Genomic DNA, 27,729 nt, shown 5'->3' on the forward strand with positions numbered 1-27,729 from the left:
TTTCTTTAAAGATACATTTTATTTTTCCTTGTAAAACAAATTTTACAAAAATCAGAATAGCGTAATTAAATCGAACATTTATTTTGGATAAATTATGATATAGAATGAAAGGCTACAGATTAAGATGGCGATACAAGCAATAAAAATAGTCATATGAAGCTGAGAAAGCTATGGATGGTGTGCACTGAATTCAGCTCGTGTTTGCCATTCTAATGGCTCGACGGACTGCTCTTTTAAAAAGGCATCTAGAAGCATCAAAATAGTCTTAAAAAATTTCACACATGAAGCATCACAGAGGTCAATAATAAGGTTTTCACTAGCTCACTCACTTCTGACGTCACTCATCCTGAAGGTTTACACCAGACTCCCTTCGCCAAGCACGTACATGAAAGCATGCCGACCATGAAAGAGGTTCAATACGACCATAGAAAAAAAAAGTCATCTTAGTTCAAATGCTCAGACAGGGAAAGAAAGCTGATTTACTAGACTGAATCAAGAAATAACTGCACGGAAAGTGGGTGAAAGTAGCGCACTAGAACTATGTAACGTACAGTTGATGTAGCGAGGATACCGAGTGACTGAACTGCAGCCACAAAATCCAGTGCAGTTCATGACGACAAGCATATATGTTCATTAGAAGCTTGTGTTTTCAGCAGTTGACGCCGCTGGGATGAAATTGTGTACATTAAAAGTCACAAAAATTGATTCATTTTGGAGCAAACAAGCGATCTTTTCAAACAGATTTCCAAAATTTGTACATTGCCCGTAAAGTGAGATACAGAACCTACAGTGTAATCTGTATTTTCAGGGCAAGTCGTCTTCGTCCTTCTTTATTTATACACTGAAGGTCGACTGTAACAAAACAGATAGATTGCTAGACAAATTGAAAGACTGATAAATATTCATATGAAAGATCGCGTTTCAGTATTAAGCCAAACCGTAGAGTTTTTAGGACAGGTCTGATGATACTTTACAGATTTTGTGTGGTGGAGATATGGTATTTACAAGCCGAGTGACATAACAAACATCCAAAATACTCTTTGAGCATTGTGGGAAATCAATTCTACAGCTCCTCATAAAGAACAACAGATAACAGACACGTTCAGTGGCAGGTCAAAGAGCTCAGTCTTCACCTGACGGAGCTTCCTCCTCAGAAACATCGTCTTTTTCCTCCGTCTCATTCTCATTCTCCTTCTCCTCCTCTTTTTCTCCGTTGTCGTTGTTTTCCTCTCCTTCTGCGCCGCTTTCTTCATCCTTCTTCTTCTTGGCGGCGGGCGACTCCTTCTTTTCTTCCTCCTGCACCTCTTCTTCTTCCTTCTCCTCCTTGTTGCTCTCTTCATCTTCAGATTTTGGTGAGGCCTTCTTCACCACTCTCTTCACCCTCGTCTGACGCTTCCCTCTCCTTTTCTTGGCCCCTCGGGTCGCTGGGAAAAGACAGTTGACATAATTTACTGTTAAAGTGATGGTTAAAGGTATCTAGAGGTAGCTTTGGCTTAAACCTTTTACACACAAGTTTTAAATGCTCCCGCTGAACCCCCTGCTCGAGTTTACTTTAATGAGATCATTATTTAAAATGTGCTGCTTTTAAGTTTCTATGGCGCAACCATGTTAGTCTGCCCTGCAGTGAAGGTTAGAGCTGGTGGATTTACAACATGTTATCAACTTCTCCCAGAATACATAAAATTGGCTGGTTACTGCAAGTAGAATAGAGTAAACGTTCTAGTAACCTAAACAGTGAATATCTGATCTGGCTAAAGCTACGGTCACACTGCACATTTCGCCCCATAGACTTCCATTCATTTACGTGCAAATACAACAGACTGAAAACACAAGCTCATGCAACAAGTTTCTCTTGTCGCTGGGTTTCAAAGTTCCAGTTTGGTGAACTCTGACCTGCGAAAATTGCATCACATGACAAATAGATGATCAAACATGACCTCTCGGTACAGAAATTTGATAAAGCGAGTGATTGTTCCATATTATAATGTCTAATCATGCTGCTTTATCCTGTTCCGTTTCGCATGACAGAACTTCGTGATCAAACTCTAATGTGACCACAGCTTAAAGCACATGATTAAATTATGTTTAAAAATAATTATTATTGGCATCTCCATGAACAGCAGAGTGTATATTTCAAACTATAAATAATATGTTTTGCTAGTTCTTATGTGTATTGAATTGTATGAAACCTAAAATAATCCTTATTTATATATGTGTAATATATATATATATATATATATATATATATATATATATATATATATATATATATATATATATATATATATATATATATATATATATATATATATATATATATATCGCTCTCTATTTTACAAAAGCAAATAAGACCTACTCTAAAACCAACACTCCAATCTATTCTTTTATATGCATGTAACGGAGGCCAGCTAGTGAAGTGCTATGCAGGTAAACCTCACTAAAGGTGCTCTAAGGACAGATGCTAGAAGGTCAGAGGAGTAAGGTTTACCTGCATAGCACTTCGCTAGCTGGCCTACGTTACACCCACCCCCCCAAACCTCATTCCCATCCTGGATGACCCCCTACATGTAAAACACTTCGGTCTCATTCGCACACTGAGGCGAGCAGAGCGCAGACATCTAAAATCATCTTAACGTGAGCGCTTTAATGGTCCAATAGGTGTCAGAGCGCGGTGTTTAGTAATTATTCATGTTAACCCTCATTTGTGTAATAAACAAACGAGTTAAGGATCAAAAGACATGTGAAAGAGAAACCATTAAAGTGACAGCGCACAATAGCTGCCGCCGGTTTTTATCATTAATCAAACAACAAAAGAAGAAAATCCCTTTCTGCTCTTGACTGAAGAACTTTTGTAGCTAAAGTGTTTTTCTTACAGTGAAGATGCTTAAAGCATAGTTTGTTTCATATTTTTATTCTATTGTATTTATTTTTCTTTTCTTTGCAGAGTGGAAAATAACTGTATATACGCAGTTAAAGTCAGAATTATTAGCCCTCCTGAATATTAGCAGCCCTTTTCCTCCCAAATTTCTGTTTAATGGAAAGATTTTTTTCCAACTTATTTCTGAACATAATAGTTTTAAAAAGTAATTTCTCTTTTTTTTTATCTTTTATCTTTGCTATGATGACAGTGCATAATATTTTACTAAATATTTTTCAAACTACAAGCATTCAGATTCAAACTGCAATTCAAAGGCTTAGTTAGGGTAATTAGGCAAGTCATTGTATAAATTCTTCTGCAGAAAATCTAAAATATTTTGCTTAAGGGGGCTAATAATATTGACCTTAAAATAGGTTTCAAAATATTTAAACCTGCTTTTATTCTAGCCAAAATAAAACAAATCAGACTTTATCCAGAGGGAAAAATATTAGATGAAATACTGTTAAAATTCCTTGCTCTGTTAAACATCATTAGGGGAAACATTTATTTAAAAAAAAAATCTCAGGAGCGCTAATCATTTTGACTTAAACTGATAATCGTTTTGAATAATTGTGATTACAATTATGACCAAAATAATCGTGATTATGATTTTTTCCAAAATCGAGCAGCCCTAGTTTTCAGCCATGTTTACATTGACAACAATACTACTGTATTGACTAACTATTATAATGAGTATCTCACTATAAATCTGTTTTTCAAGCTTCAAGTTCAGTTTTGGTGACTAGCACTTTAAATGCTCAAACTTAATAAAACAGGATGTACCCTTATTGGCTGATTTGGTGTTTTTATTATTTTGCGCTATCGTTGTTTTGGTTGTGGTGTAGCCTTTACTATTGTTTAAAATTAAAGAACGATATATAGTAGTTGAAATATTGAACTTACTGCTCTTCGTTTGAACATTAACACATTACAGGTGGTTTTACCTGAAGCCCTTATCTTGGGTTTGGGGGATTTCTTGTCTTTGCTTCTTCTGCTCACTTTTGAGTTCCTCCGTTTGGGTCGGCCATAATCACTGTCATCATCATCATCCTCCACCATGAAATCTTCATCACTGCCCGAGTCTTCTGATAGAAGACAAAAGGAAACATAAACATCAGCTTGCAAATGTCCATGTTTTCTCGAAACATTTCAGCTCTAACATAATTCTCTTCATACCCCCGGTGTAAACGTCACTGTCATCCTCCTCCTCTTCACCCTGTCCTTCCTCATCCTCACTTCCTCCATCTCCGAGCAGAATCTCCCTCTGTTTGGACGCAGCTTTTGTGGCCGCCTGACGCACCTGCCGGCCCTTCTTCTTCACAACCTTACCATCATCATCACTGTCATCTAGGCGCCAAAAAAGAAGGTACATGGTTACTGTGCTTTCTGAAAATGTAAGTTTGTTTTTGGTGATAAATTTATTAAGACTTCTCAGCAGGCACAAAATAGACATCAGGACATCATCATGACATCAGATTGACGTTGTAACCCAACGACAAGGGACATTGCATTTTGTTTGGAAATGAAAATTGGGTTAATGTCAGAATCCAATGTCAGGTTGACATCAATGGCCTACGTCGGACCGACGTTGCATTTTAGTTATTTTCCAACACAAAATCAACGTCATCGATATTTCAGGTTGCTGACAAGCTAAATCTAACCTAATAATAACGTTTTATGATGCTGTGTGTCTGCTGGGTTGATGCTAATAATAAATATTATTTATTATGAATGTTAATATAATATGTGGCTGTTTTGTTTTAATAATAATACATTCGTATTAACTGAACAATCAGAGTAATTACAACAATTTGTTGCTACTTTCTTAACTCTCCTGAAAAAAACCAATGTGTGCTACTGTGTTAACTAAAAATGTATTGCACTTTTTTGTTATTTTATGCCAAAAAAAGTTTCTTTATTTTAAATTTAAAAGAAATATTTTCAAGTCAGAACAAAGGATAAAAAAATTCAGAGAAACTAAGAAATAAAAAAAATGAATGCAGGGAACTGAAACTATTAATTATTTACACAAAAGACATTCATTTCCATATAGAACACTTTCTATATAGCTACTTACAAATTAAAATCAGTGAGATGGAACATCTTACTCAAAGGTACCGTGAAGTTTTAGATGTTAGTATCAGTATGTTAGCTTTAAGGAAATTTATAAGCTACTGTGTTCCTAAACAGTGATAAAATTTGCTCTACTAGCAGAGCTGCGATAAAACAAAATGCTATAGGCTTTTTATAAAGGGGAGGAGCTACTCTATTTCCCGCCCTCTCTTTGTATTTTAGCCGAGATTACGTCATATTTCTAGCAAAAATGCACATTTCAAAGCACTTTGCGAAACCTATAACATCAAACCAAGTTTAATTCAATATAAATTTCCAATTACATCCATCTTTAAAAATAAATTGTAAAATGCATCTCATTCTTCAACATATCAAATATAATCTTATAATTAGTATGTATTAAATAAGAAAAGGTTAAATATGAATATATTTTAAATTCCAAATGCCAAACATGCAGAGACAGATGCTGGAATGTACTGTGTGAAGCTCGGTGTTTCTAATACCTCGAGGCCTTTTCCGTTTAGCTGTAGCCTGTCTCCCCCTGCTGGCCTCTTCTGCATCAAAATCACTATCTCCACCGTCATCCTCCTCTTCCTCGTCCTCGCCGTAGTCATTGTCATTGTCATCATCGCTGTGATCCTCTGGCATAATAACATTTCATCAGACTGTTAAATAACTAAATACAATACCAGATATAATAATACAAAATAAGGACAAAGAAATTAGTGCTATTAAATTTAACTTACTCTTGTTGTCCTTGACACGAGAATCATCACTACACAAAAGATACAGAATTATTTACTTTTTTTTTTTTTTAATAGATGTCAAAAATATTCACATAAAAAAATACAATTCCGGTGAATTTAAAAGTCTAACTTTGTAATGAATATGCATGCAGCTCATAAATATTATTGCAAATGGGGGAGGGATAAAATAAGTATTTGCAAACATTAAAGTGGTGCTTAAATTGAAATATCACACTTTTACAACCACAATTTATCATGTTTGCTTTCATTGCCATCTTAGACAATAAATATTTAACAAGATTATCAGTATTCAGAGTAACTAACCTGCGCTTTACAGGCGGCTTCTCAGGTCGTTCCGAATCTTTTCCATATTCCTCATCTGTAAGTCATTGAGTCCAATCAGTAAAAAAACAAAAGACAACTTCACAGCACACACAAGACTGCTTCTGATGTGATTATTATTTAACACAGGGTTCCCTCTCTAAGCCAAATACCAAATTCCTTTCACTGACTAAAATCCTGAATTTACATGGCATCTAATAAACAGAAAAGGGCTGCTGTAATGTTGCATATATTTTAGTAACATAATTTTAAAATAATGTCAAAATAATAACATATTAAAATGGTTTTCAATAAAAAGCCACTATTTGAATTACATTTTGATAAATAGAAATAAAAAATAAGGTATCACTTTATTTTGATGGTTCCTTTAACACATTTTGTTGAATTTAGGTAACACTGCATCTACATGACAACTAATTGCGATTAGATTATAAGTAGACTGTTAGGTTGGGATTAGGGTAAAATTGATATGTACATGCAAAGTTTCTTATAGTCAGTTAAATATCTGTTGAAGGAGCAGTATGAGCAGATATTAAGCAGACAGCCTACTAATACTCAAATGAGAATTAATTGGCATGTAGTTACAATGCAAATTTTAGTCATACCAAAATACCTGATAATTAATAATTTGAACAATGATTTAGATTTCCATGATATTCCAGAAAGGCCATTAACCTTGCTAAACCCTGTTAACATTAGTCAGTTTGTTTTATTAGATTTCCTTTCTATTTGTTTTTAAAATTTCCAAAACTTTTCCATGCACCGGTCAACTTTCAGACATTTCATAAACAGTTTTTACAGTCTTATGTAAAGAAAACATCCAAAATACACATCTTGGTGTTTCTTTTGACACACATTACTAATTTGTCTTTAGATTTTAATTGCAATTAAGCATGGGTCGGTATAAGGTTCTGACATTGTGATAGCCTTGTATTAAAATATCATGGTATCAAGGTATCACGATATTGTGATTACTGCTTTAAAATTAGTGCTTTTCTTAGTAAAAAACAACAACTTTTTCCCCTTTGAACACAATATATTTAATTTTAGGAAACATTTATAATATTTTGGAAAAGTAAACATGTCAGGCTAAATAATTAAAATAAATATTTGACTTCTGCTATCTTCTTTAGTTTCAAAGATTTATTTTCAATAATTGACAAAAATTACTTTAAAAAACTGTAGATACACCTCAGGAACGGCATATCATAATTCTTTTGTGATTTTAATACCTTGATTTTTTCAAACCGCGGTAAACCTTGAAACGGATTATCATCCCATGCCTAATTGCAAAAGATACTATAAATGATGTTTTCTACACTTAACATCCACCAAACTTTGCAGTTTACAAATTTTAACAAAAAAAAAAAAAATCTGTCTGCAGTATTAACAGCTGGCAGGCAATTAAAAGAGATACTTAAATCCCTTCTGTGAAAACATTTGATTTGCATTAGGGGAGCTTACCTGCATCATCAGACTCTTGGAATTGTGCGTAGTCAACAACCCTTTTATTCCTGTGCACAAAAAAAATAAAAATAAAAAAATAAATGGGCTGCAAAAGAATAAATACATGCTATTATTTTAAAAATAAATAACCATTTACCATCCATGAATGACCCAAAAATTAGTTTATGGAAAAGCATTTGATAATTATACTTTTATTGCACCTTTATTATGCACATCTTAAATGCACTAAACACTTTAAAATTATAAATTATATCTGTCAACAATAACCTATGCAACTGTCTTTTTATACTGATATTGTTCTCCTCTAAGTAAGTAATAATCGACGAGTGACTGTTGAATTATTAGAAAAGGTGGTGATTTGTAAAGTGGCCTTTACACTTCAGGTGGGTTTATTTTCTAATATTTATACTGTCCTGAGTCTGTAATTTTGCTTATACTATGGTAACCAGAACTAAATACTAGGGCTGGGCGATATGGGCAAAATATCATATCCAGGTATTTTTAGGAGAAATGAAGGTATACGATATATAGCCGGTATTTTCCCAAAAAAAGGTTATTTGACAGTTAAAGCCTTTATTAAAACTTTGTTAAACATTTTTGAGCAAAATTTAATTCAAACAGTGGTTTCCCTCCCTGTTTGTAAATAAACAGCTACACAAAAAAGTAACAGCTGCACACCATCTTTGATAAATTAAACACAGTACAGGTTTTTCTCCTGCTTAAACTGTTGCACAACATTTCAAATTATAAACAACCTCTTTGATAAATAATGCTGTTAGTAGTGCTGTTGTGCCAATAACAAAGTAAACAAAACCATAGAAAACATAGCTACATTGTCAGAGCAAAAAAAGAAACACACTTAAATGGTAACACAACAAAAAGTATTGTATGATAGAAAACAATGACAATAAATGTAAATATGAAACGCACAGTATTTTGTATCACAGTTACAGTGTTGTTATAAATAATCCTGTATACATTAGTTGAGATTCATTAAAAAAAAACAATTAAATCAGCTGTATATGTTTTTAGTTACACATTTACATGCATGTATTGTGCACAATTATTAAACAGTGCACATGCTAAAGATATCTAAAGAGAAGTCTTTCACTCCATATAAAAAATCCTACACTTTTTCTTTTTTTTTTTGACTAAACTTGTTGTTTCGCACATTTGTGCAAGTGGAGCTCGGGTGCTACCTTGGAGTGGTCTGTTTCGCGCAGAATGCCTAAAACCATATCGATATGAACGATATTGGATAATACCGCATTGCGTTGGGGAATCATATCGATAGATCCCCAGAACCCAATATACCGCACAGCCCTACTAATTACACTGTTCACATGTTGTATTTCAAGACATTGGTCAGGTTTTTGTCCACAAACCATTGCTGCATGTAGGGATAATTTATATATTAGCAGGTTGTACTGTATATAAAATTACTGCATTTAGACTGTTTGCTTTGATTAGAACTTTTGTTTAGTATCACTGAGAGTTACTATTGTAGTTTTTGTTAGCTGTATGGATTTGTTTTTTATTGTTCTTCTTTAATTAAAATTTTCAAAATCTTTGTTTTTTTTCTCAAATTTAAAAAATCATTATTACACAAAGCTTTAGTTTAGCATACCTTTTGTGCTTTTTAGGTTTTAGAAATTGTAGTAAAATTGTCAATATGTATAGCTGATTTAGTACAACTGTTAAATTTAAGTGAAAATTAGAAATTTTAGGCAACTAGTCCAAAGTTTTTTATTTTTTTATTTAGCACTGTTTATTTAATTTTTTAATTAAATAAACTAAATTTTAATTAATTTTAATTGAATAATCTTCACTGATGTAGAACCTTTACAAAATGAATACAATGTAAACTTCTAATATAGGGGAAACAGTCTAACTTTAGTAAAGCTGAACTTTAACTTAAGTTAAATTCAAAGCCTAAATCACATTTGATCTTTATACAGAAGTCTATCAGGCCACCATACCACCATGAGCGGACTCCCATTTGAAAAACAAATAACTAAATAATAATAATAGAGCAATTACATTTCAGCGAAACCGTTTCTACATTTTTTGTGTAAGCAAGTATTTTACAGTACTTTAAAGATAATTAAAAATGTCTCAGTCAATGTTTTCAAACTATTATATTTAATTTACCAAAGTCACACAAGTAGAAATTTCACATCTTTCACATCCATAACAAAGAGATGTCACATCCATAATGTAGCTTTTTCCTCATAAATGTAGAATTTATGAAAACAATTCATAAAATTTATCAAAACAAAAAAGTAGAATAAAATAAAAATCATTTATGTTCTAAAGAGAGCCAACTCTTATCCCTTTGATTAGCATTGTTTCTTTTTGGTTGTGCAGTTTAATTCACAGAATTACAAAAAAGTATGTTGTATGATGTAAACTTGCATACTTTTTCATCACATCCATAACACATGTTTATTTTCCTCATTTAAAATATAAAAAATGTTTCCAGATTGATATTTTTCTGATCCCATAACTTTGTGGCTAGTTGTTTTGAAAAATATAAACAGATGTTTCCATATAATTTTAACATATACTTTATCTGTGAATTTATGTTTTAAGTTTTTACTGCAGATGTCACATCCATAACGCTGGAATTGCTCAATAATGATAATATTATTATTATTAATAATAATAATAATAATAATAATAGAAAATAAATCTGGCTTGAAACCAGCAAAAAATAATTTAAACTATTTAATATTAAATAATACTTGTTTACGTTCCATGTAGTGCAAAATTGATTATTATATTGCTAACTTATTTAACCATATGTAAAATATGATCCTCCATATAGCAACAGAGGTGTCACTCCTCTTATTTAAAGCCGCGCGTCTTGACTGAAGAGGAGACAGAGGTGCCATGTTGGAGTAGGTGAATTGCCATGCCAACAGCAGCAGAGTGGGCAGGGCTCAGCGATCAGACAGGGCCATTGAACTACAGGCCCTGTGGGTCACGTTATACTCACTGCCCGCAGGACGGACATCAGCCCCGACAGCAATGTTTACCGTCAGATTACCGCCAGTTCCGTTAGAGAAAAAGGCGCTTTATAGTTTGTCAAAACATAAACAACATGTTGCCCGTGTTCGCGTCACTTGGTCTCAGCGTTAGGAAAACATGGACGCATTTCAATATGTATTAACACATTTGTTGACAACCCATTTGATTTCAGATTTAAGCCAGACCCAAACCTACAATGTGTTAATTGCAAACACAAGTTGGCAGGAGAAATGTTCAGATGTGTGTGTGTGTGTGTGTGTGTGTGTGTGGTAATGGCGCGCATTGCGCTGGAGGAGTTTCACGCTGCGCTGCTGCCGCTAAACTAACACTAATGCTCACGGGGCTAACTGTGGAAAACACGTGAAACTTACACCACCGTGCTTTATCAGCAAACTAGAGCTTAAACAAATGAGGAAACAATCACGCATTGAATGTCTATTCTGTTCGCCGTAATGGCTTGCAGGTTGTTTTGTACATGAATTAGCCACAGCGCGAACTACTATCCCGCTTTTTTATTTGATGTCGGCACTTGCGGTTAGCATAGACATATCTGTGGATGTTAAACGCGATTTTGTTGCGTTTCCAAGCTAAATATCTCTATAACTGTTAAAAGAAATGAAAATCTACGCGTTTACGGTTGATTTTGTGCAGCTATGTAAACACGCGCAGAAAAATATGCTGGTTAGCTTGTTAGCATTTAGCAAACATGGAGAGACCCGCGTAACAGATCGCATCATGTGCGGACCTGCGATTGCTGTAAAACAGCAGACAAACAAAACGCACTTACCTCGAAGGTCTCGCCATTCTGCAGACAGACTGAAAGCCTTTTGCTTTTGCAAACTACAATTTTATTGGTAAAACTGGACTTTTGCAGCTGAAATCCAGGTGTCTCCCGCTGCTGGGAAGCTGTTTCTGTAGCACAGAGCTGTGCGAAACTACCTATGCAATGCAAACTGCACTAAACACGCGCAAATGAGTGCGATCTAGAGCATCTGCTCGCACGCAGCCTTGGTCTGTGTGGGTCGAAAATGGATAAATGTTCAAGTATCCACAGGCCGAATTGCCCTGGTCAAGCCTCCTGTAGAATAGTAGCTAACTAATTAGCTACTGCCTGGCCTGCAAGCCAGGATTCTTTTATGAGTAAAAGTGGGATGGGAGTCTGAAAAACGCAAGATGCCCGCAAACCAGGATTGGATGACCACACTCAGCAACAGCCGTTTACCTACTCATTCACACAGAAAGGTGGCTAATCAGTTGATTGGATTATTTTATTTTAACCATTTCCAAATCCGTTTTAGCCCGATAATGTTATTACCTTGAGATGGTGAAGATAGGCTCATTCAATCAGTGTAATAAACATTACATTTTTAGGGCCTCTCCAAAATCCAGAACAAGTAAAGACATTCATATGTATTCATTTGGTTTTTAAAGTAATTAAACGATTATTTAAAGGTAATCAAAGATCATTATGTTGTGCTCAGATTGTAGGAGGCAACAGGTGTGCAATATTTTAATTTAAAGACACTAATTTTCTTCTCATCCCCTATAGTTTATTAAAACATGCAAACAGTATGTTTAGCATTACATATAATCTGTAGCTTTCTTTCTTTTTTTTTTTTATTTTTTTTAAGTTTTCGTGTTTATAAGCTCAGTAATAGCACTATGTTGCACAGGAAATACATTAGTGCAAGAAGTTATTTTCAGTGGAATCAGGGTAGGCCTACAAAAACATATCCCGAGATTAAGAAAACGCTAGGTTAACAATGCAAGACAATGTCAAGTTGGTTTAGGTTTTAGCATATGTTGCATGGGCATCTTTTGTTGAATATGTCAAAAGGATGATTATTTTAGGAAAATTTACAGGGCATTACTATGTTAGGCAATGCAGATTGTCTGTTAAAAGACCTGGTTATACTTTTTAAACGTTTACTTTATATTTTTTGGGGTTGTTATTTGATTTGGGGTTGTAATATGCAGAATAATTAGGGTTAATGTTAAAATGCTGCAGGTATTTTAAATAAAATATAAATACTTTTATGATTAAATGTATTCTTTGAGAATGTTATTAAAATGTAATAAGATTCTTGAAGATGTAAACCAATTTAAAATTCCATTGCAACTCCTGTATGAAATCTTTAATATATTAACTTCAAATTGGAAAATTTTGTGACATTATAATTTAAGTAAATTTTGAAGAGTAAATAAAAGAGTGAGGGTTGTCTCAAAATATGCTTCATTTGATTAGAAATACTCACATTAGCGCAAACTGAAGTTATGAGAGATATCTCAATCCTGATAAATAATCGGATTGACCATTTATTTATTTTTAAATTTATACCTTTTTACAATTCTGGAAGAAAAGGAAATAACTGTAAATAAACTTTGCATTGTCATCCAGTTCAAAATAAAGTCTAAATTATTTTTATTGACAGAATAATTAACTGCATATTTAGGGTAGATTGTGTATTTTTATGTAACATTGAGTTTGTTTCATAGCTTGACAAATTATTTTTTCTTTACAATAACTCAATTAAACTTGTAATTTATATTTTATTTTTAACTATGTTTGTTTCAATATCCAGTTTTACTTTTTAATTTGGGGTCTTTTTGCTTGCTTGAAAACAAACAAAATACTTTATTAAGGAGTTAGTTGACCCAAAAAGTCATACTTAGGCCATAGTTTATTCTCAAGACCCTGTCCATTGCATTTTTAGAGCTTGAAAGAGCCATTTTCAAAATAATTCACAATGGATTTTACTGAAAGAAGAAATTCATATACACCTGCCTTAATGATGAGTAATCATGGTTTAATTTTCTTTTTGGAATGAACTAACCCTTTAATCTTAACAAGATGGAAAACTGAAATAAAAAATGCACAGTACCGGCAGTATTACAATGGCTGTGTCTGAAAGCAGTCACAAAGGCACCTCACAAAACTGATTTCAGACATCTAAGACAGCATAACGATTTAATCAAACTGAAATAAAAAGTAAAATCAACAAAATAAAAAGAGCTTTAGTGATAGTAAAGGGAACATTGACTTACGACAGTATTAACTTCTCGGTCGAAATATAATTAAAAGTGGAAAAAGGACAAAGAAGTATATTTACACTCTAATTTTTTTCTTTTCTTTTTTAGCTCAACTCTCAGAAACAGAACCACAGAAAATATCAAAGACAGTGAAGGACACATCTCTGCTGTCATAAAAACGGCAGATTTTAAAGGTTTTAATTAGTAGTTACCTCATAAAACATTGTTACATATTGTAAACATTTTATATAGTAAAAATTTTCATTTTCCTTAAAGAGCTTGTGTATTGTAAAGAGCATTATAATTTTGTGGTTAAATGGGTAATATTTTATTGTTTATTATTATAAATTATCAATTTAGGTTATTTAGTGACTATAGAGGTCATCATGTGTACTGTATATTAAATATATTTTATTTTTCCACTTTTCTAGCATGACAGCTGGAAGGTTTAGTGTTGGTGGCTGTTATGGATGCTAAAGTCACCTGCTGAAGTGTGTAGAAAGTTTTGGTTCCTTCACATTGCCAGACTGAACATAATGAGGAGGTGAGGGGAAATACTTTCTAGCTTTTTATGTAAAACTGTTTGTTCATTTAATTTGTAAAAAAAAAAAAAAAAAAAAAAAAAAAAAAAAATATATATATATATATATATATATATATATATATATATATATATATATATATATATATATATATATATATATTTTTTTTTTTTTTTTTTTTGAGTGTATAAGTGTGTGTGAATGTGTGTGTGAATGTGGATGTTTCCCAGAGATGGGTTGCGGCTGGAAGGGCATCCGCTATGTAAAAACTTGCTGGATAAGTTGGCGGTTCATTCCGCTGTGGCAACCCCAGATTAATAAAGGGACTAAGCCGACAAGAAAATGAATGAATGAATGACTTTAGATTGCAAAATGTCAAAATTGCATTGCTAAAAGGAAAATGCAGCATTTACAAACAAATGCAATTACAGATGATGTCACATTCAAAAGTAGGTGTCTTAAGTGTTTGTTCCCATGACATGCTTACTGAAATAATATTTTAGATATTGTGCATTAAACTTGGTCTCCTGCTTAGTCCAACACGCCAACCTGTGATCTGTAAGTCACATGAACATTATTTCTTATGTATCAAGAAATTTCTTCAAAAATATATTATTTTGTGTTCAAATTAATAAAGAAGCTCATGAAGGTTTGGAAATTCTTAAGGTTGAGTTGTATAATAGTGAACACGTTTTTCATCTTTGGGTGAAGTATCCCTTTATTGTTAGATTTTCTCTTAACCACTAGATGGCACAAAAACCTGCTCCTTTGTGGATCAGGTGAACTTTTTTTTATTCTTAGGATGAATCATGGCAGCAATTTAAACTTTATTCTAGTTGATTAAAATCATTAAATAGCACATATTCACAGAATGGTACACATTCAGAAATTATGGGTTTATTGTCATTAATATAATGTAGAGTGCTTGGCAAATCCACATTGTGATGTGTCTGTATATTAGTGTTCAGTGGCTTCTAAAAAAGCATGACTGTAGCATCGGAAAAAGACAATCATAAGGATTTTGGGACAGAGACCAAGGCACTGATGTCTGTGAGGATGACCTAAAAGACAATGGGCAGTGGAGGTCACCAGGCAAATTATGGGCTGATGAATGTCAATATAAGACACTGGCACTGAGGGTCACTGGCATTTGGGCTGGCCATATTCTCAAGAAAACAGGAGTGACCCTCCTTAAAGTGTGCTTATTAAACTTTTAAACTAAAAATAAGAATGTATACTTAACAAAAGCCAAAAGCTAGCCAAGAATAACATAAACATCACCTAACACCTTTTGGAATAGAAAAAAATGCAAACTACAACATTTCAACAATTTCTTAGATTTTCTATGTTTATTATTCATTACCATTCATTGACAATTTTCCCAAGGTATAAGACTTATAAGATAAGTGCAAGGTATTAAACTTGAGTGAGACTGTTTCTAGATTATTCTGTTTGGAGTATGTGAATTTGTAAAAAGAATCATTCTTACATGTTAAAAAATAAAGGCTAATTTTATTCACTAAAAGTAGGCCAGTTTGGTCCCAATTATTGAAATAGTTCAGGTAGCACGTTGATGATAATACATTAAGTACATTAAAATAGGCTATATTTGATCCTCACAAAAATGCTTGAATAAATAAAAAAAGTTAACTTTAAGTCCATTAAGTGTACATTTAACTAACCCACATTTTACTTGAAGTACTTATTTTCCGTTGGTGTTATCAATTAACATTAATATGTGAAAATATTACAGCCTGTACAGAAACTGTCATGGGCTTAGAAAGTTATTAAACGCTGCTTCCGCGTTACAAACACTAGTAATCGCCTTTCGAGTAGTAATAGAGAAGATCTGAATGTGAACAGATGGTCACTTGATTATGTTTGGTTCTGACAAAGCGTCTTGTTGAGGACATTTCCCAATCCAGAGCTGAATTCACATGAAGAGGAGGGACACTCGTTTTCCTCAGAAAACACAGGTGAGGCAACTTAAGTCGGAATTAAGCTAGTCGAATGATCTCAAATGCGGTTTTGAACGGTTGTAAAATTGCGATGTTTTTGTAATATAGCTTAGCTGTCAAACGTAAACTGCGCACAGTTGATTAAGATATACATTTTTACCACACTTGGTGTCAAACGCGGAGACGAGAAAATTCAAATAAATAATCTATTATCTCTTCTAAATAATCTAAATGTAAGTCTCCTGTCTAAATGAAAAAAAAAAATAATACTACCAACTTACATTGTTTCATTACAATCTATTTTAACCTGTATGCTAAAGCATATTATTTTTTACCTTTTACTGTACAAAACGACTATTTAAAGCTGAAAGGCTACTTTTAAAACAGAAAGAAAATGTTTTAACACAAGCCATCTGTCCTTCATTCTCTAACATCATGTTTTGTTATTATAGCTAGTTCTAAATTTCACAATATGTGAACTGCATGGTCTTGATGAGCTTGTTAAAAATGCATATATTTTCACCATGTTGATATTTGAATCCTGAATACATTGAATGTTATCCAGGCTACATTATTGTTCAGCTGTGATCTGCCCAGAGAGACATGGAAAAGCACCAGGGAGCAGCTTTTCATATTCAGGTACCAGTGCTTGTCAATATCAGTCAGAAGAGATGTGAGCACAGCAGTCATTAAAGATCAGATTATCTACAGAAGTAATATTGACACTAGTTGTGAAGAGGGGTTTAGTTTTCTTACACTTTTCATTTCTTTATTACAGTAGGTCTTCTTTATGATGGTGATGCTATTGAACCTCAGGCTTCTTTGACAGAAGATTAAGTAAAGGATCATAAATTCAGGTATGCTCTTTCTTTCTTTCTTTCTTTCTTTCTTTCTTTCTTTCTTTCTTTCTTTCTTTTTTTTCTATCTGTTTCTTTATTTTGACAGTTAATTTGTATTTAATGTATAGTGTGACGATATGCTGTTTGTTTTCTCATTCTGTTTTAAATATGAAGTAGACATAGACAATTAAAAGTAAACAGGCAGAATGTACACAAACATACATGTATTTGAATAATGATAAATGAAAAATACATGCTTTTTTAAATCACAGAAACATGCAAGCATGTGCTGGAAAAGAGAAATATGTGTGAGGCTTGTCTGCAGGAATAAAGTAAAGCATAAACCAGGTGCTTTTCTCCTTGTGTGGCTCCTGTTCTTACAATCAGTGTCCAGCAGCAACCAAAGCTCTCGAGGCCAAAGCGGTGAGCAAAGCCATCTAATTCATCTCTCTCTCTCTCTCTCTCTCTCTCACTCACTCTCTCTTCTCCTTTTCCCTTAGGTCTCATTACACACACTGGACACACAGTTAAACGGCCCCTCTGGGAGCACAGTCAGACCACTGCTAATGACAGCTAAAGAATCATTTGGCACCAACTATAACTCATTCAGTGATTTGACACAATGAACTCCTGAGGTGCCTAGTTGATTTAAAATTTAAAAGTTTATTTGCATTCTTATTTTTAGAAAGTCAAACATTACAGCAATGGACAAAACACTTGAATAATCTCACTTGATTTGTTGGTTTGAGTAAAATGTTAATATAGGTTTCATTTTGTAATAGTCTTATAACATTTCTTCCCAATTTCTAATTGTTTCAGCATTTCATTCTGAAAATTATGTTTTCATTTGTTGAGATTAAAAATAATCCACCAAATATTATATTCAGTCATTTGTTTTCCTTTAGCCTATTCCCTTATTTATCAGGGGTCACCACAGCAGAATGAACTGCCAACTATTCCAGCATTTCTGTTATGCAACTGATGCTCTTCCAGCTGCAACACCCATACACTCTCGCATATACACACACACTAATGCACTATGGCTAATTTATATATATTTAAAGAGTTCACACTTGGCTGATGATTAATTATTAGCTACTTTGGCATGCTGTCCCGGGAGAGAGCCCTGAGCTCATAAGATCCTTGAGCCCGGGGTTCCCTCCCTTTGCAAGGCGAGAGGTGAGTTTGAGCTCAGGTAGATCTCTAGAACGCCCCTGCTGTAGTACAGTAACTACTGAACAGATAGTGATTGCTCTCAAGAGATAACTTACTACGAGCATGTCTATAGTGCCGATTTGGATAAGCCAATTAACTTAAGTTGCATGTTTTTTGGATGGTGGGAGAAAACCGAGAAACCTGGGGGAAACCCACTTGAGCACGGGGAGAAAGTGCAAACTTCCCACAGTAACCTCTGCTGGCTTGGTAAAGCCTGGAACCAGAGACATTCTTGCTGTGAGGCAACAGTGCTAAGCACTGGGCCACCGTGTCACCCATCTAGGAAGAAGGAGGAGTAGGGGTGGATGAGGGTATTCTTCGAAAAGAAGATAGCAGTGGTACGTAACCCAGGGTATTTGTAGTAGCTTAGGAGTCATCTGATTAGTGCATTGAGAATTGGATAATGCGGATCCAGCCGCTAGCAATCATAAGCATGTGATCCTCTCGAAACTAGTTTATGAATAAACTTCACATATATTATTTTGAAGTAATGTCATATGCAGCTTATAGAATAGTACAACAGAGATCAGATTTTACTCAAAAACATAATTATGAATTATGGTTCAAAGATGAAAAGGGGTTACAAGTTATTTTGATTACATAATTAAAGTCTCAATTAAAGGTATGATCACGGTGTAGCCCAAAACTACTAATTTTAATATAAATAAAATATTGTGATTTTTTTTACATATTCATTTATAAATTTTTTTTGGCTTAGTCCCTTTATCAATCTAGAGTCGCCACAGCGGAATGAACCACCAATTTATCCAGCATATGTTTTTACGCAGCGGATGCCCTTGCAGCCGCAACACATTACTGGGAAACCCGCATACACACTCATTCACAAACATACACCACTGATAATTTTGGCTTACCCAATTCACCTATAGCGCATGTCTTTGTACTTGTGGGGGAAACCCACGCGAACAGGGTGAGAACATGCAAACTCCACACAGAAATGCCAACTGACCCAGCGGAGACTTGAACCAGCTGTGAGGCGAAAATGCTACCCACTGCACCACCTCTTATACATAGTTAGTATACATAGAGTTATTTTACATGTATGCTATATATATTATATGCCAAAGAAAAGCTACACAGTTTTAGATAATTCTCATTTGTAAAAGTTTAAATAGCAATTATATATATATATATATATATATATATATATATTTATAGCAAAATAATAATAAAGTAAATGTTTATTTAGACCTAGAGGATTTAAAATGAGTTAGTACGATTCTAAGGACCCACGCACTTTTGGGGCCCCCAGAGTTTCTCTTAGGGGGCCCAACTGCCAACACACAACAGAAAAACAAACAGTCAACAAAAAACTTTTTAAAAAACACAACAAATATACAAACATCCCCAACACTAATTTCCCTTTTGTGGCTTTGACAGAAGAGACCCATAGCTAAAAGCAAACATCAAAGTCCTCAAGCAAATGCATAGGAAGTGTACATACACGGTGCATACACAGCTCCAATAAAGTAATGTAACAAACATTTTTAGATCACATCTTTTGAGATTGTATGGGATTAAATATCTTCCAGCGCTTAGAAATGTTCATTGTCAACATATGTAAGAAGGGAGACCATGTTTCTAAAATAATAACCTCTGGAGCTGAATAAAATGCATCACATCTTTAACCATTCTACTATGTGTTGGGGCTCATGGCATGATGTTTAAATGCATTGAATGTATCATACAGGAAGCTGCCTTTAAATATGTTTTTTTAGAAATGTTTATTTCCTGCATTTAGAAAGTCACCTACTCAAAGTAGTTTTAGTGTCATGTTTGACCATGTGAGGGCGCCAGAATGTTAGAAATAATTTCTCTGTTTTCACAATATTATATTTCGAGATATGAGTATATGACAAACAGTCAGCTCTGATTGAAGCCTTGTCATTTCTGTCTGTATCAATGTAAGGTCGACCTGAAGTGAAGCCGGGCACCTGTGAGGTAGTGGAGGCTCATCGCTGTTGCAATAAGAATAAGATAGAAGAGAGGTCTCAGACGGTCAAGTGCTCCTGTCTGCCTGGACAGGTTGCTGGGACCACCCGCACAAAGCCTTCATGTGTCGATGGTATGTCCACCATCTTCACTCAACATGAGTCTTTTGACAAATGAATCTAATCTACTTTTACATTTCAGGGTTATGAGTAAATTAATCTAAGGAAACTGCGTCATATACAGCATATATCATTATTGATTCTGCATTTATTTTGATTTGTGTCCATACAGTCTACGATCACTAGAAAATAAATGATTTAGTGAAATGATTTTTGTGACAGTTGACGATAAGCTGCAGTTGATGGTTTGCCGGATTTGTTTTAGTTTCAGAAACAGGTTGGACCTCAGGGCTCCTTTTGATTTAAAACTCCTGCAGCACAGAACAGTGGCTTTCTCAAGCTGTCAGTCTCTTTAAATTTAGTCTCGGCTTGAAGGTGTAAATCTAATCCCGCTCTGCCCTTTTTGGTTGGAGGGTGAGGATTTACTGCCATGTATTATGCTGGAGGAATTTTGGTTTGATGATTTTTTGCTGCCAAAACATTTGAAAACATTTTTGAGGGATGCACTGATATTACATTCTTGCTTATATAAAAAACTGTAAATTAATCAACAAAACATAAATGACAGATTTTAAAATCCTATAGTGTTAGAGTTCTTAAAACATTAAAAACTACTACCTAAATGCTTGTTTTTCAATGCTAAGGCATCACAATATTATGGACCACAAAACCATTCATAAGCATCATTTTTTTTTAAATTGTGTTTTTTCCACTGACATATGGTGTGTTAAGAGTGAACAAGGTCCTACTTTATATTAAGTATCCTTAACTAATGAGTACTTACTTCAAAAAATAAATACGAATGTATTTAATGTGTTCATAATGTATTACAGAACACTTCTGGTGCTCTTGAGGTGTAGGGTTAAGGTTAAGGTGTAAGGAGTGGACCAACAGTGTAATTATAAATGTAATTACAGAATTTAAAATGTAATTACATGCATTTAATTAATGAAGCATAAGTACAATGCACAACAAGTAAGTTGTAATGAATTATTTATTTCAGCATATTGCTGCATATTAGTTAAGGCCACCTAATATAAACTGGGACTGTGAACAATATTTGGTTAAGTTACAACTATTTTAAAATCTGGACTCTGAGGGTTAAAAAATAACCAAACAACTAAAATTTTAAGGAAGTTACCTTTAAAATTGTCCAAATTAAGTTTTAGAAATGCATAGTAGTAATAAACAATTGAGTTTAATTTATTTACAATAGAAAATTTACAAAATGCTTTCATGAAACATGATCTTTTATTTAATGTTGAAATAATTTTTGGCCTAAAATAAAATCTATAATTAGTTTGGACCCATACAATGTATATTTGATTATTGCCAACAATATACCCATGCAGCATAAGATACACATGTTAAAAAAAGAAATTGTTGGAATATCTAGCCAATTCCGTTGGCTAGATATAAAGAAAAGGTTTAAAGAGGGTTTTCTTCAATGCCAAAAATATTAGTAATTTATTAGATACAAATGAATAATTTGATGACAGAGCTCTGGGTTTCATTACCCCAATGCAATACAAGAATTACATTCAAGAGGTTTGCAACTAACATACATTTCCTGACTCCAGCATATATACACAACTGATATTAACAGGTGGAGTTTTGGTTTAACATCACTTATCAGTCATTCTGCAGTCTTTTGGCTCTTGTACCCCAAACATACTTCCTCTTTCTGCATCCCTTCTCTGTATACCAGAACTGAACAATTATGTGCATCTTTAATATATTTCACAACTTCTACAAGCATCATGACAACTTGTGACATGTCTAGACTGCAGTCTGGAACAAAGGCCCCCACCCTAAATTTATTCATATTGTGCTATTTCCCTCTTGTCAGCATGTTCCTTCTAAACAGTATCAGCACAGTAAAAAAGAGGAAGTGTGTTTGGTCAAGATGTGATCTCATACAATAGAAAAAGATTAATTAATCTGTTGTTGGTCTAAACATTTTTCTAATAAAATTAAAAACACAAAAGTAATAATAAAATAAAAATAAATTCCTTTTTTTCCAACAATATTTTGTCAGGTTTTTGCTGAAGATTACATTTTACAGTATTCTTCATGTTTAATTCATAATAATATTAATCTTTATTCATTTATTCAGTATTATTCATTATAAATAATCCAATGGGCATTAGATGATAAGCAGATACAAATAACTCCATAGTTTACCCAAACAAATAATGCATTTACTCACCATCATGTCATTCTATGCATTTCTTCTGATGGACACATAAAGAAGAAATTTTGAAGAATGTTCTCGACCAGTTTTGGCTCTCACTGCCTTAAAATGTATTTTTGATCACAAAATGGAAGTCAGTTTGCACCTAAACTTAATCCACAGAGAAAGTGATTTGACAAATTTGGACATGATGTTAAGTACATGAAAACGTAAATTTTTAAGAGAACTATCACTTTAAATATATTTGTATTCATATACAGTTGAAGTCAGAATTATTACCCCCCTTTGTTTTATTTTTTCCCCTTTTTTAAATATTTCCCAAATGATGTTTAACAGAGCAAGGACATTTTCACAGTATGTCTGATAATATTTTTTCTTCTGGAGAAAATCTTATTTGTTTTATTTTAGCTAAAATAAAAGCATTTTTTTTTTAATTTAAAAAAAACATTTTAAGGTGAAATTATTAGCCCCTTTAAGCAATTTTTTTTCTTTTGATATTCTACAGAACAAACCATCATTCTACAATAACTTGCCTAATTACCCTAACCTGCCTAGTTAACTTAATTAACCTAGTTAAGCCTTTAAATGTCACTTTAAGCTGTATAGAAGTGTCTTGAAAATATCTAGTAAAATATTATCTACTGTCATCATGGCAAAGATAAAATAAATCAGTTATTAAAAATTAATTATTAAAACTATTATGTTTAGAAATGTGTTGAAAGTCACATCTAATTTAGGGGGGCTATTAATTCTAATATCAACTGTAAGTCCAAAGTTGGATAAGCAATAATACATGTACTGTGCATATTTGCTTTTTAATGAATAAACTAATTGAAACTTATTATTAATAATATTCTACAGTGATTTACCCATGTTTTTTTCCCCACACAGGCCACTTGAGCCTATAGTCAGCTGTGTTGATTCTTAAATCGATGAAAAACCCCTTTGAATCTAAATACTAATGCAGAATTCAAATCTTCATAATTCATTCCTTGATAAAATGTCAAGAAAGTACCCTCAAAAGAAAAAAATCCAGATATAATACCCCATTCATTTTAATACATTTTCCTCTTATCTGCAATAACATTACTGTATCTGGAAGCCTGGGGTGCACACGTAGTGTTACACGGGATATTACCATTTGACTTGTTCAAAAGAAGCTGCTGACTGCATGTGGATCTTTCCACGAATATCCAGCTGCACAAAAACAGCATGAATTCCCATCGCAGCTCTGTCTTTCTGATGAAGCTGGTTGACCGATGCAAGTCTCGCAGGTTAAGATGGTTAACAAGCCAGCACATTAGCGACCCATGCCGTGACAGAGGCCAAAACACAGCATATGTTGTCCTGTTGTTGGTTTTTTTTTTCTTCCCCTCAGCAATTTTGTCAGCGTGGAGCATTAATCAGCGTGTCTTTCTAACAGGTTCTTCTTTCTGTGTGGGTTTATGTGCATCTGAGAGGTGGGCAGTGAGTTCATGTGGGTGTGATATCGTGGTCATTTTTGTGTTTGTTTCTGAGAAGATTTAACAAGCCTCAATATTTCAGTTTGTTTTGAATGCAATTCGGTTATTTGTGATTGTATACATCATTAGTATACTGATCTCTGGAATGATCCATTCTGATTGGTTTTTGCTGGAAAATAACATTTCTCTGGCACAAAAGGTGCTAGATTTATATATAGTTTTTCACCCAAGTTCAACTTAAATCTGTATCTCATGACCTTGTTGTATTTATGTACTTGGTCAAGAAGCCATTTAGTAAGCAATTTAATAAATTCAGGAAGCTTTAATGATAAACGTTAACGTATATTTTAAAGGAAATCTATTATTTATTTTTATGCACATTGACATATACTGGCGTTTCTAACTTGAAATATTCCTTTATACTCTATCAGTGTTAACTGTGTTTTTTATGTCAGTGTCTACATCAACACACAATATTGTTCCATTAAATTATATTTAAAACATCAAATAGAATTTTTTTTTTCTAAAAAATTTACAGTAACATTTCACAATATTGCAGTTTGAGTAACACATTTGAGGATTTTAATCTTTAGTAAAGTGAATGTATTTTTGTTATTATAAGCATGTCGCGGTTTTGTCATCAAACTTTTTTAATGCATACTTTAAAGCAGGATGGATTCTGATTGGATCTGAAAAGAAATTCTGAAAGTTATTCCCGTTATATTGTTTGTCTGTGCTGTTATTGTTATAGTTGTGGTGTTGACGCAAATCTTTTCTATTTTTCTATATTTAGGTTATTTAAATATTTAATGATTTGTATATTTTTAAATGCATTCTAGCCAAAGGTATTTATTTGACGGTGTTTGATTTTAATGAAAATACAAAAAAAGTTGTCTTAACCTTTAGCGTTTGTGTCAGGGTTAATTTTGTGACAATTCTTAGCAAACATAATTTAAATATTATTAATTCATATTATTAAGCATTTCTTTAATGGATTTGATCAAAATTGACAGTAAAGTCAGTCTAAGATTTGATTAAGCAATATTATATAGCGCTTTTCTAGACACTCAAAGTGCTTTACACATTTTGGGGGGAAATACCCTCTCCACCACCCGTGTGCAGCATCCACCTAACATGACGGCAGCCATATTGCACCTCAAACCAGCTGATTGGTGGAGAGGAGATAGAGTGATGAAGCCAATTATTATATGATATGGGGATGGTTAAGAGGATCTGTGGGTTACAATAATCACCCACAGAGTGCAAGATGGCCAGGATGCTTTGAAGCTTAACTTCTTATCCGAAACACTGCTCACTGAGCAGTATAGAGTCCCCATCAATATACTGGGGTATTAGGACCCACACCGACTGCAGGTTGAGTTCCAGCCCCCTGCTGGTCTCACTAACACCACTTCTGGCTGCAACCTAGTTTTGTGGTCTCCCATCCAGACACTGACCAGCTCTACTTAACTTTAGTGGGTGACCATGTGAGAGTTAATGTAAATGTAGTTAATTGATGGATTATTATTATTTATAAATTATTATCATTATTATTGTAGCCCACAGATCCTTTTGCAGCTATTCCGTTCTGAGCTAGCCCTACACTAGCTGGCCTCTGTTACATTATTATTAATATTAATATTATTATTATTATTCATTCATTTTCTTTTCAGCTTAGTCCCTTTATTAATCTGGAGTCGCCACTCTGGGGTCGGAATGAATTGCCAACTTATCCAGCATATGTTTTAAGCAGCGGATGCCCTTCCAGCTGCAACCCATCACTGGGAAACACATACAGTACACACTCATTCACACACACATACACTACAGACAATTTAGCCTACCCGATTCACCTGTGCCGCATGTCTTTAGACTGTGGGGGAAACCGAAGGACCCAGAGGAAACCCACGTGAACACAGGGAGAACATGCAAACTCCACACAGAAACGCCAACTGACCCAACCGAGGCTTGAACCAGCGACCTTCTTGCTGTGAGGCGACAGCACTACCTACTGCGCCACTGCGTCACCCATTATTATTATTATTATTATCATTATTTTTTTTCGTAGTTTTTGTTTGTGTACTTGATGTTGAGTGTTGGTGTTTATTGTGTTAAGTGTGTCATTCTTGTTATACGTGAAGCACCACCATGTGAGAATGAATTGCCTTGCAAGGGGATTAATAAAGCTTTAAACATAAACTTAAGATGTTAATATTTTAATGGACATTTTTCTGAGAATTCTGGAAAAAAGTGGATCATGCTTTTTCCACAATATTAAGAAGCACCACTTTTTCAAATATAATTGAGAGAAATGTTTGAGCAGCATATATTATAATGATTATGTGACACTGAAGACTGCTCGGAATCATAAGAATAAATTACATTTTAACCTGTATTTTAGAGTAAAATATATTTATTATTTTATTTTTATGTATTTTGGATAGTTACTTAAGATTATTAACTATAATTTAGTTAATTAAAATTGCAATCCAGTGTATTTGTAATAAAGCTAATAATAAAATGATGTTTTTTTTTTTTTAATTGTGAGATGCAGCCCTAACATTAAAACATTAAACCCCAAAGGAAAGAATCATACAAGTTTGAAAAATATATATATTTTTTTAAATGTTTTTGATGGTTGTTTATGTTGTTCCTGTCTTTGACTTCAGTTTTCTTTCATTGCCTCCCAGCATCTATGGTGCGGATGAAGTGGTGGTGTCATATGAAGCCATGTTTGGATGATGAAGACTGTAAAGTATTGCCTGACCTCACCGGCTGGTCCTGCAGCTCTGGGAACAAAATCAAAACTACCAAGGTGAGCAGTAAGGCCTGGCCCATGGAGACAATTCACTGCTAGATCAGCAGCAGCTTGACAGAGACCACACGTGTATGTCAGGGCCCATATGCCAGATGTTTTGTGCTGAATGTCCAAACAGCAATGCTTGTTTGGACTGTAAATGGTAGTTTTTGCTATTCATTGCTTATTTTACCTGTCATATAGACTATCATCTAAATTGCATCTTGGCCCTTCTTTCTCTTTTAGGTCACACGGTAAAGCAACACTTCTGTGGACATGCGATGACAACTCATAATTTCACAGGAGCATATTTTAAAGTCAGACCAGCAAATGTCAACAAATATGCAGGTTCAAAAAAAGATGTAAACTTAGATGGCGAGAAGTTTTGAAAGCGTTGGGGAATTTTGTTTGTCTATTCAAGAGTTCACACTTAGCTGATGATTGATAATAAAGCTAGTTTGGGGTGCTGTCCCGGGAGAGAGCCCTGAGTTTATAAGATCCTCGAGCCATGGACTCCCTCACGTTGCAAGGTGAGAGGAGAGTTTGAGCTCAGGTAGATCTCGATGACTCCCCCTCTTGCTTGTTGTAGCTAAGTGTCAGATATGGATGCTGAATGGTGTACTCAGAGTTTAGCTAAAGTTTTTGGATTAATTGTTTAGAGTGCTTGTTTTTGAACTGTGGGAGGAAACCGGAGGAAACCGGAGGACCCAGGGAAAACCCACGCGACCACGGGGAGAACAAGCAAACTCCGCACAGAAATGCCGTCTGGTTTGGAAAGGAATTAAACCAGGGGCATTCTTGCTGTGAGGCAACAGCGCTAATCACTGGCAACCGTGACGCTCATTTGAAAGGAGGGAAAGTAGGGTTGGGTGGGGGGGTTTCTTCAAGACGAAGATATTGAGATGAGAAAAGTCTGGTTATTTATAGTGAGTTAAGGATCGTCTGATAGGATAATCAGTCATTAGCTCAAGTTGGAACAGCTGTGAACAATCATAAGCACGTGAACCTCTCGAAATTTGTTTATAAATAAACTTCACTTAATGC

The 27,729-nt window shown here is 34.1% G+C and overlaps 2 protein-coding genes across 12 annotated transcripts; one reads left to right on the plus strand and one right to left on the minus strand.

Moving 5' to 3' along the window:
• Positions 1-11,713, minus strand: nucks1b (nuclear casein kinase and cyclin-dependent kinase substrate 1b). Of its 2 annotated transcripts, none has more exons than XM_005162072.4 (8): positions 11,363-11,713; positions 7,543-7,592; positions 6,061-6,115; positions 5,737-5,765; positions 5,494-5,631; positions 4,094-4,264; positions 3,862-3,999; positions 1-1,424 (listed from the first exon to the last, which is right to left on the minus strand). In XM_005162072.4, the coding sequence occupies exons 1-8, from the start codon at positions 11,377-11,379 to the stop codon at positions 1,123-1,125; spliced, it is 900 nt and encodes a 299-aa protein (XP_005162129.1). In that variant the 5' UTR covers positions 11,380-11,713; the 3' UTR covers positions 1-1,122.
• LOC103909673 (chemokine-like protein TAFA-4) lies at positions 10,423-27,119 on the plus strand. Of its 10 annotated transcripts, none has more exons than XR_012398444.1 (10): positions 10,542-11,817; positions 13,714-13,799; positions 14,037-14,149; positions 16,671-16,744; positions 16,884-16,962; positions 17,217-17,367; positions 17,445-17,579; positions 20,090-20,245; positions 26,579-26,703; positions 26,932-27,119. XR_012398444.1 is itself a non-coding variant. In XM_073938781.1 (10 exons), the coding sequence occupies exons 7-10, from the start codon at positions 17,229-17,231 to the stop codon at positions 26,941-26,943; spliced, it is 432 nt and encodes a 143-aa protein (XP_073794882.1). In that variant the 5' UTR covers positions 10,542-11,817; positions 13,714-13,799; positions 14,037-14,149; positions 16,044-16,123; positions 16,671-16,744; positions 16,884-16,962; positions 17,217-17,228; the 3' UTR covers positions 26,944-27,119. The 10 variants fall into 10 exon arrangements, 5 of the variants coding, with proteins under 5 accessions (XP_073794884.1, XP_073794883.1, XP_073794882.1 ...); XM_073938781.1 differs by lacking the exon at positions 17,445-17,579 and adding an exon at positions 16,044-16,123; XM_073938782.1 differs by lacking the exons at positions 13,714-13,799; positions 17,445-17,579 and adding an exon at positions 16,044-16,123 and having other exon boundaries at positions 10,443-11,817.
• Positions 27,120-27,729: the final 610 nt, after the last annotated feature.

This window comes from Danio rerio, chromosome 23 (assembly GCF_049306965.1).
Source record: "Danio rerio strain Tuebingen ecotype United States chromosome 23, GRCz12tu, whole genome shotgun sequence".
NCBI lineage: Eukaryota > Metazoa > Chordata > Actinopteri > Cypriniformes > Danionidae > Danio > Danio rerio.

What these genes read in the sequence shown, in the direction of transcription:
- LOC103909673 (XM_073938783.1), top strand. Translation starts at nt 17,229, where the DNA reads ATGTGCTGGAAAAGAGAAATATGTGTGAGGCTTGTCTGCAGGAATAAA. An exon ending in AAGCTCTCGAGGCCAAAGCG is followed by an intron (nt 17,368 to 20,089) that starts GTGAGCAAAGCC and finishes TATCAATGTAAG; the next exon opens with GTCGACCTGAAGTGAAGCCG. An exon ending in AAAGCCTTCATGTGTCGATG is followed by an intron (nt 20,246 to 26,578) that starts GTATGTCCACCA and finishes ATTGCCTCCCAG; the next exon opens with CATCTATGGTGCGGATGAAG.
- nucks1b (XM_005162072.4), bottom strand. An exon ending in TAAACGGAAAAGGCCTCGAG is followed by an intron (nt 4,265 to 5,493) that starts GTATTAGAAACA and finishes TTTGGCGCCTAG; the next exon opens with ATGACAGTGATGATGATGGT. An exon ending in CAGTGACGTTTACACCGGGG is followed by an intron (nt 4,000 to 4,093) that starts GTATGAAGAGAA and finishes TTCTATCAGAAG; the next exon opens with ACTCGGGCAGTGATGAAGAT.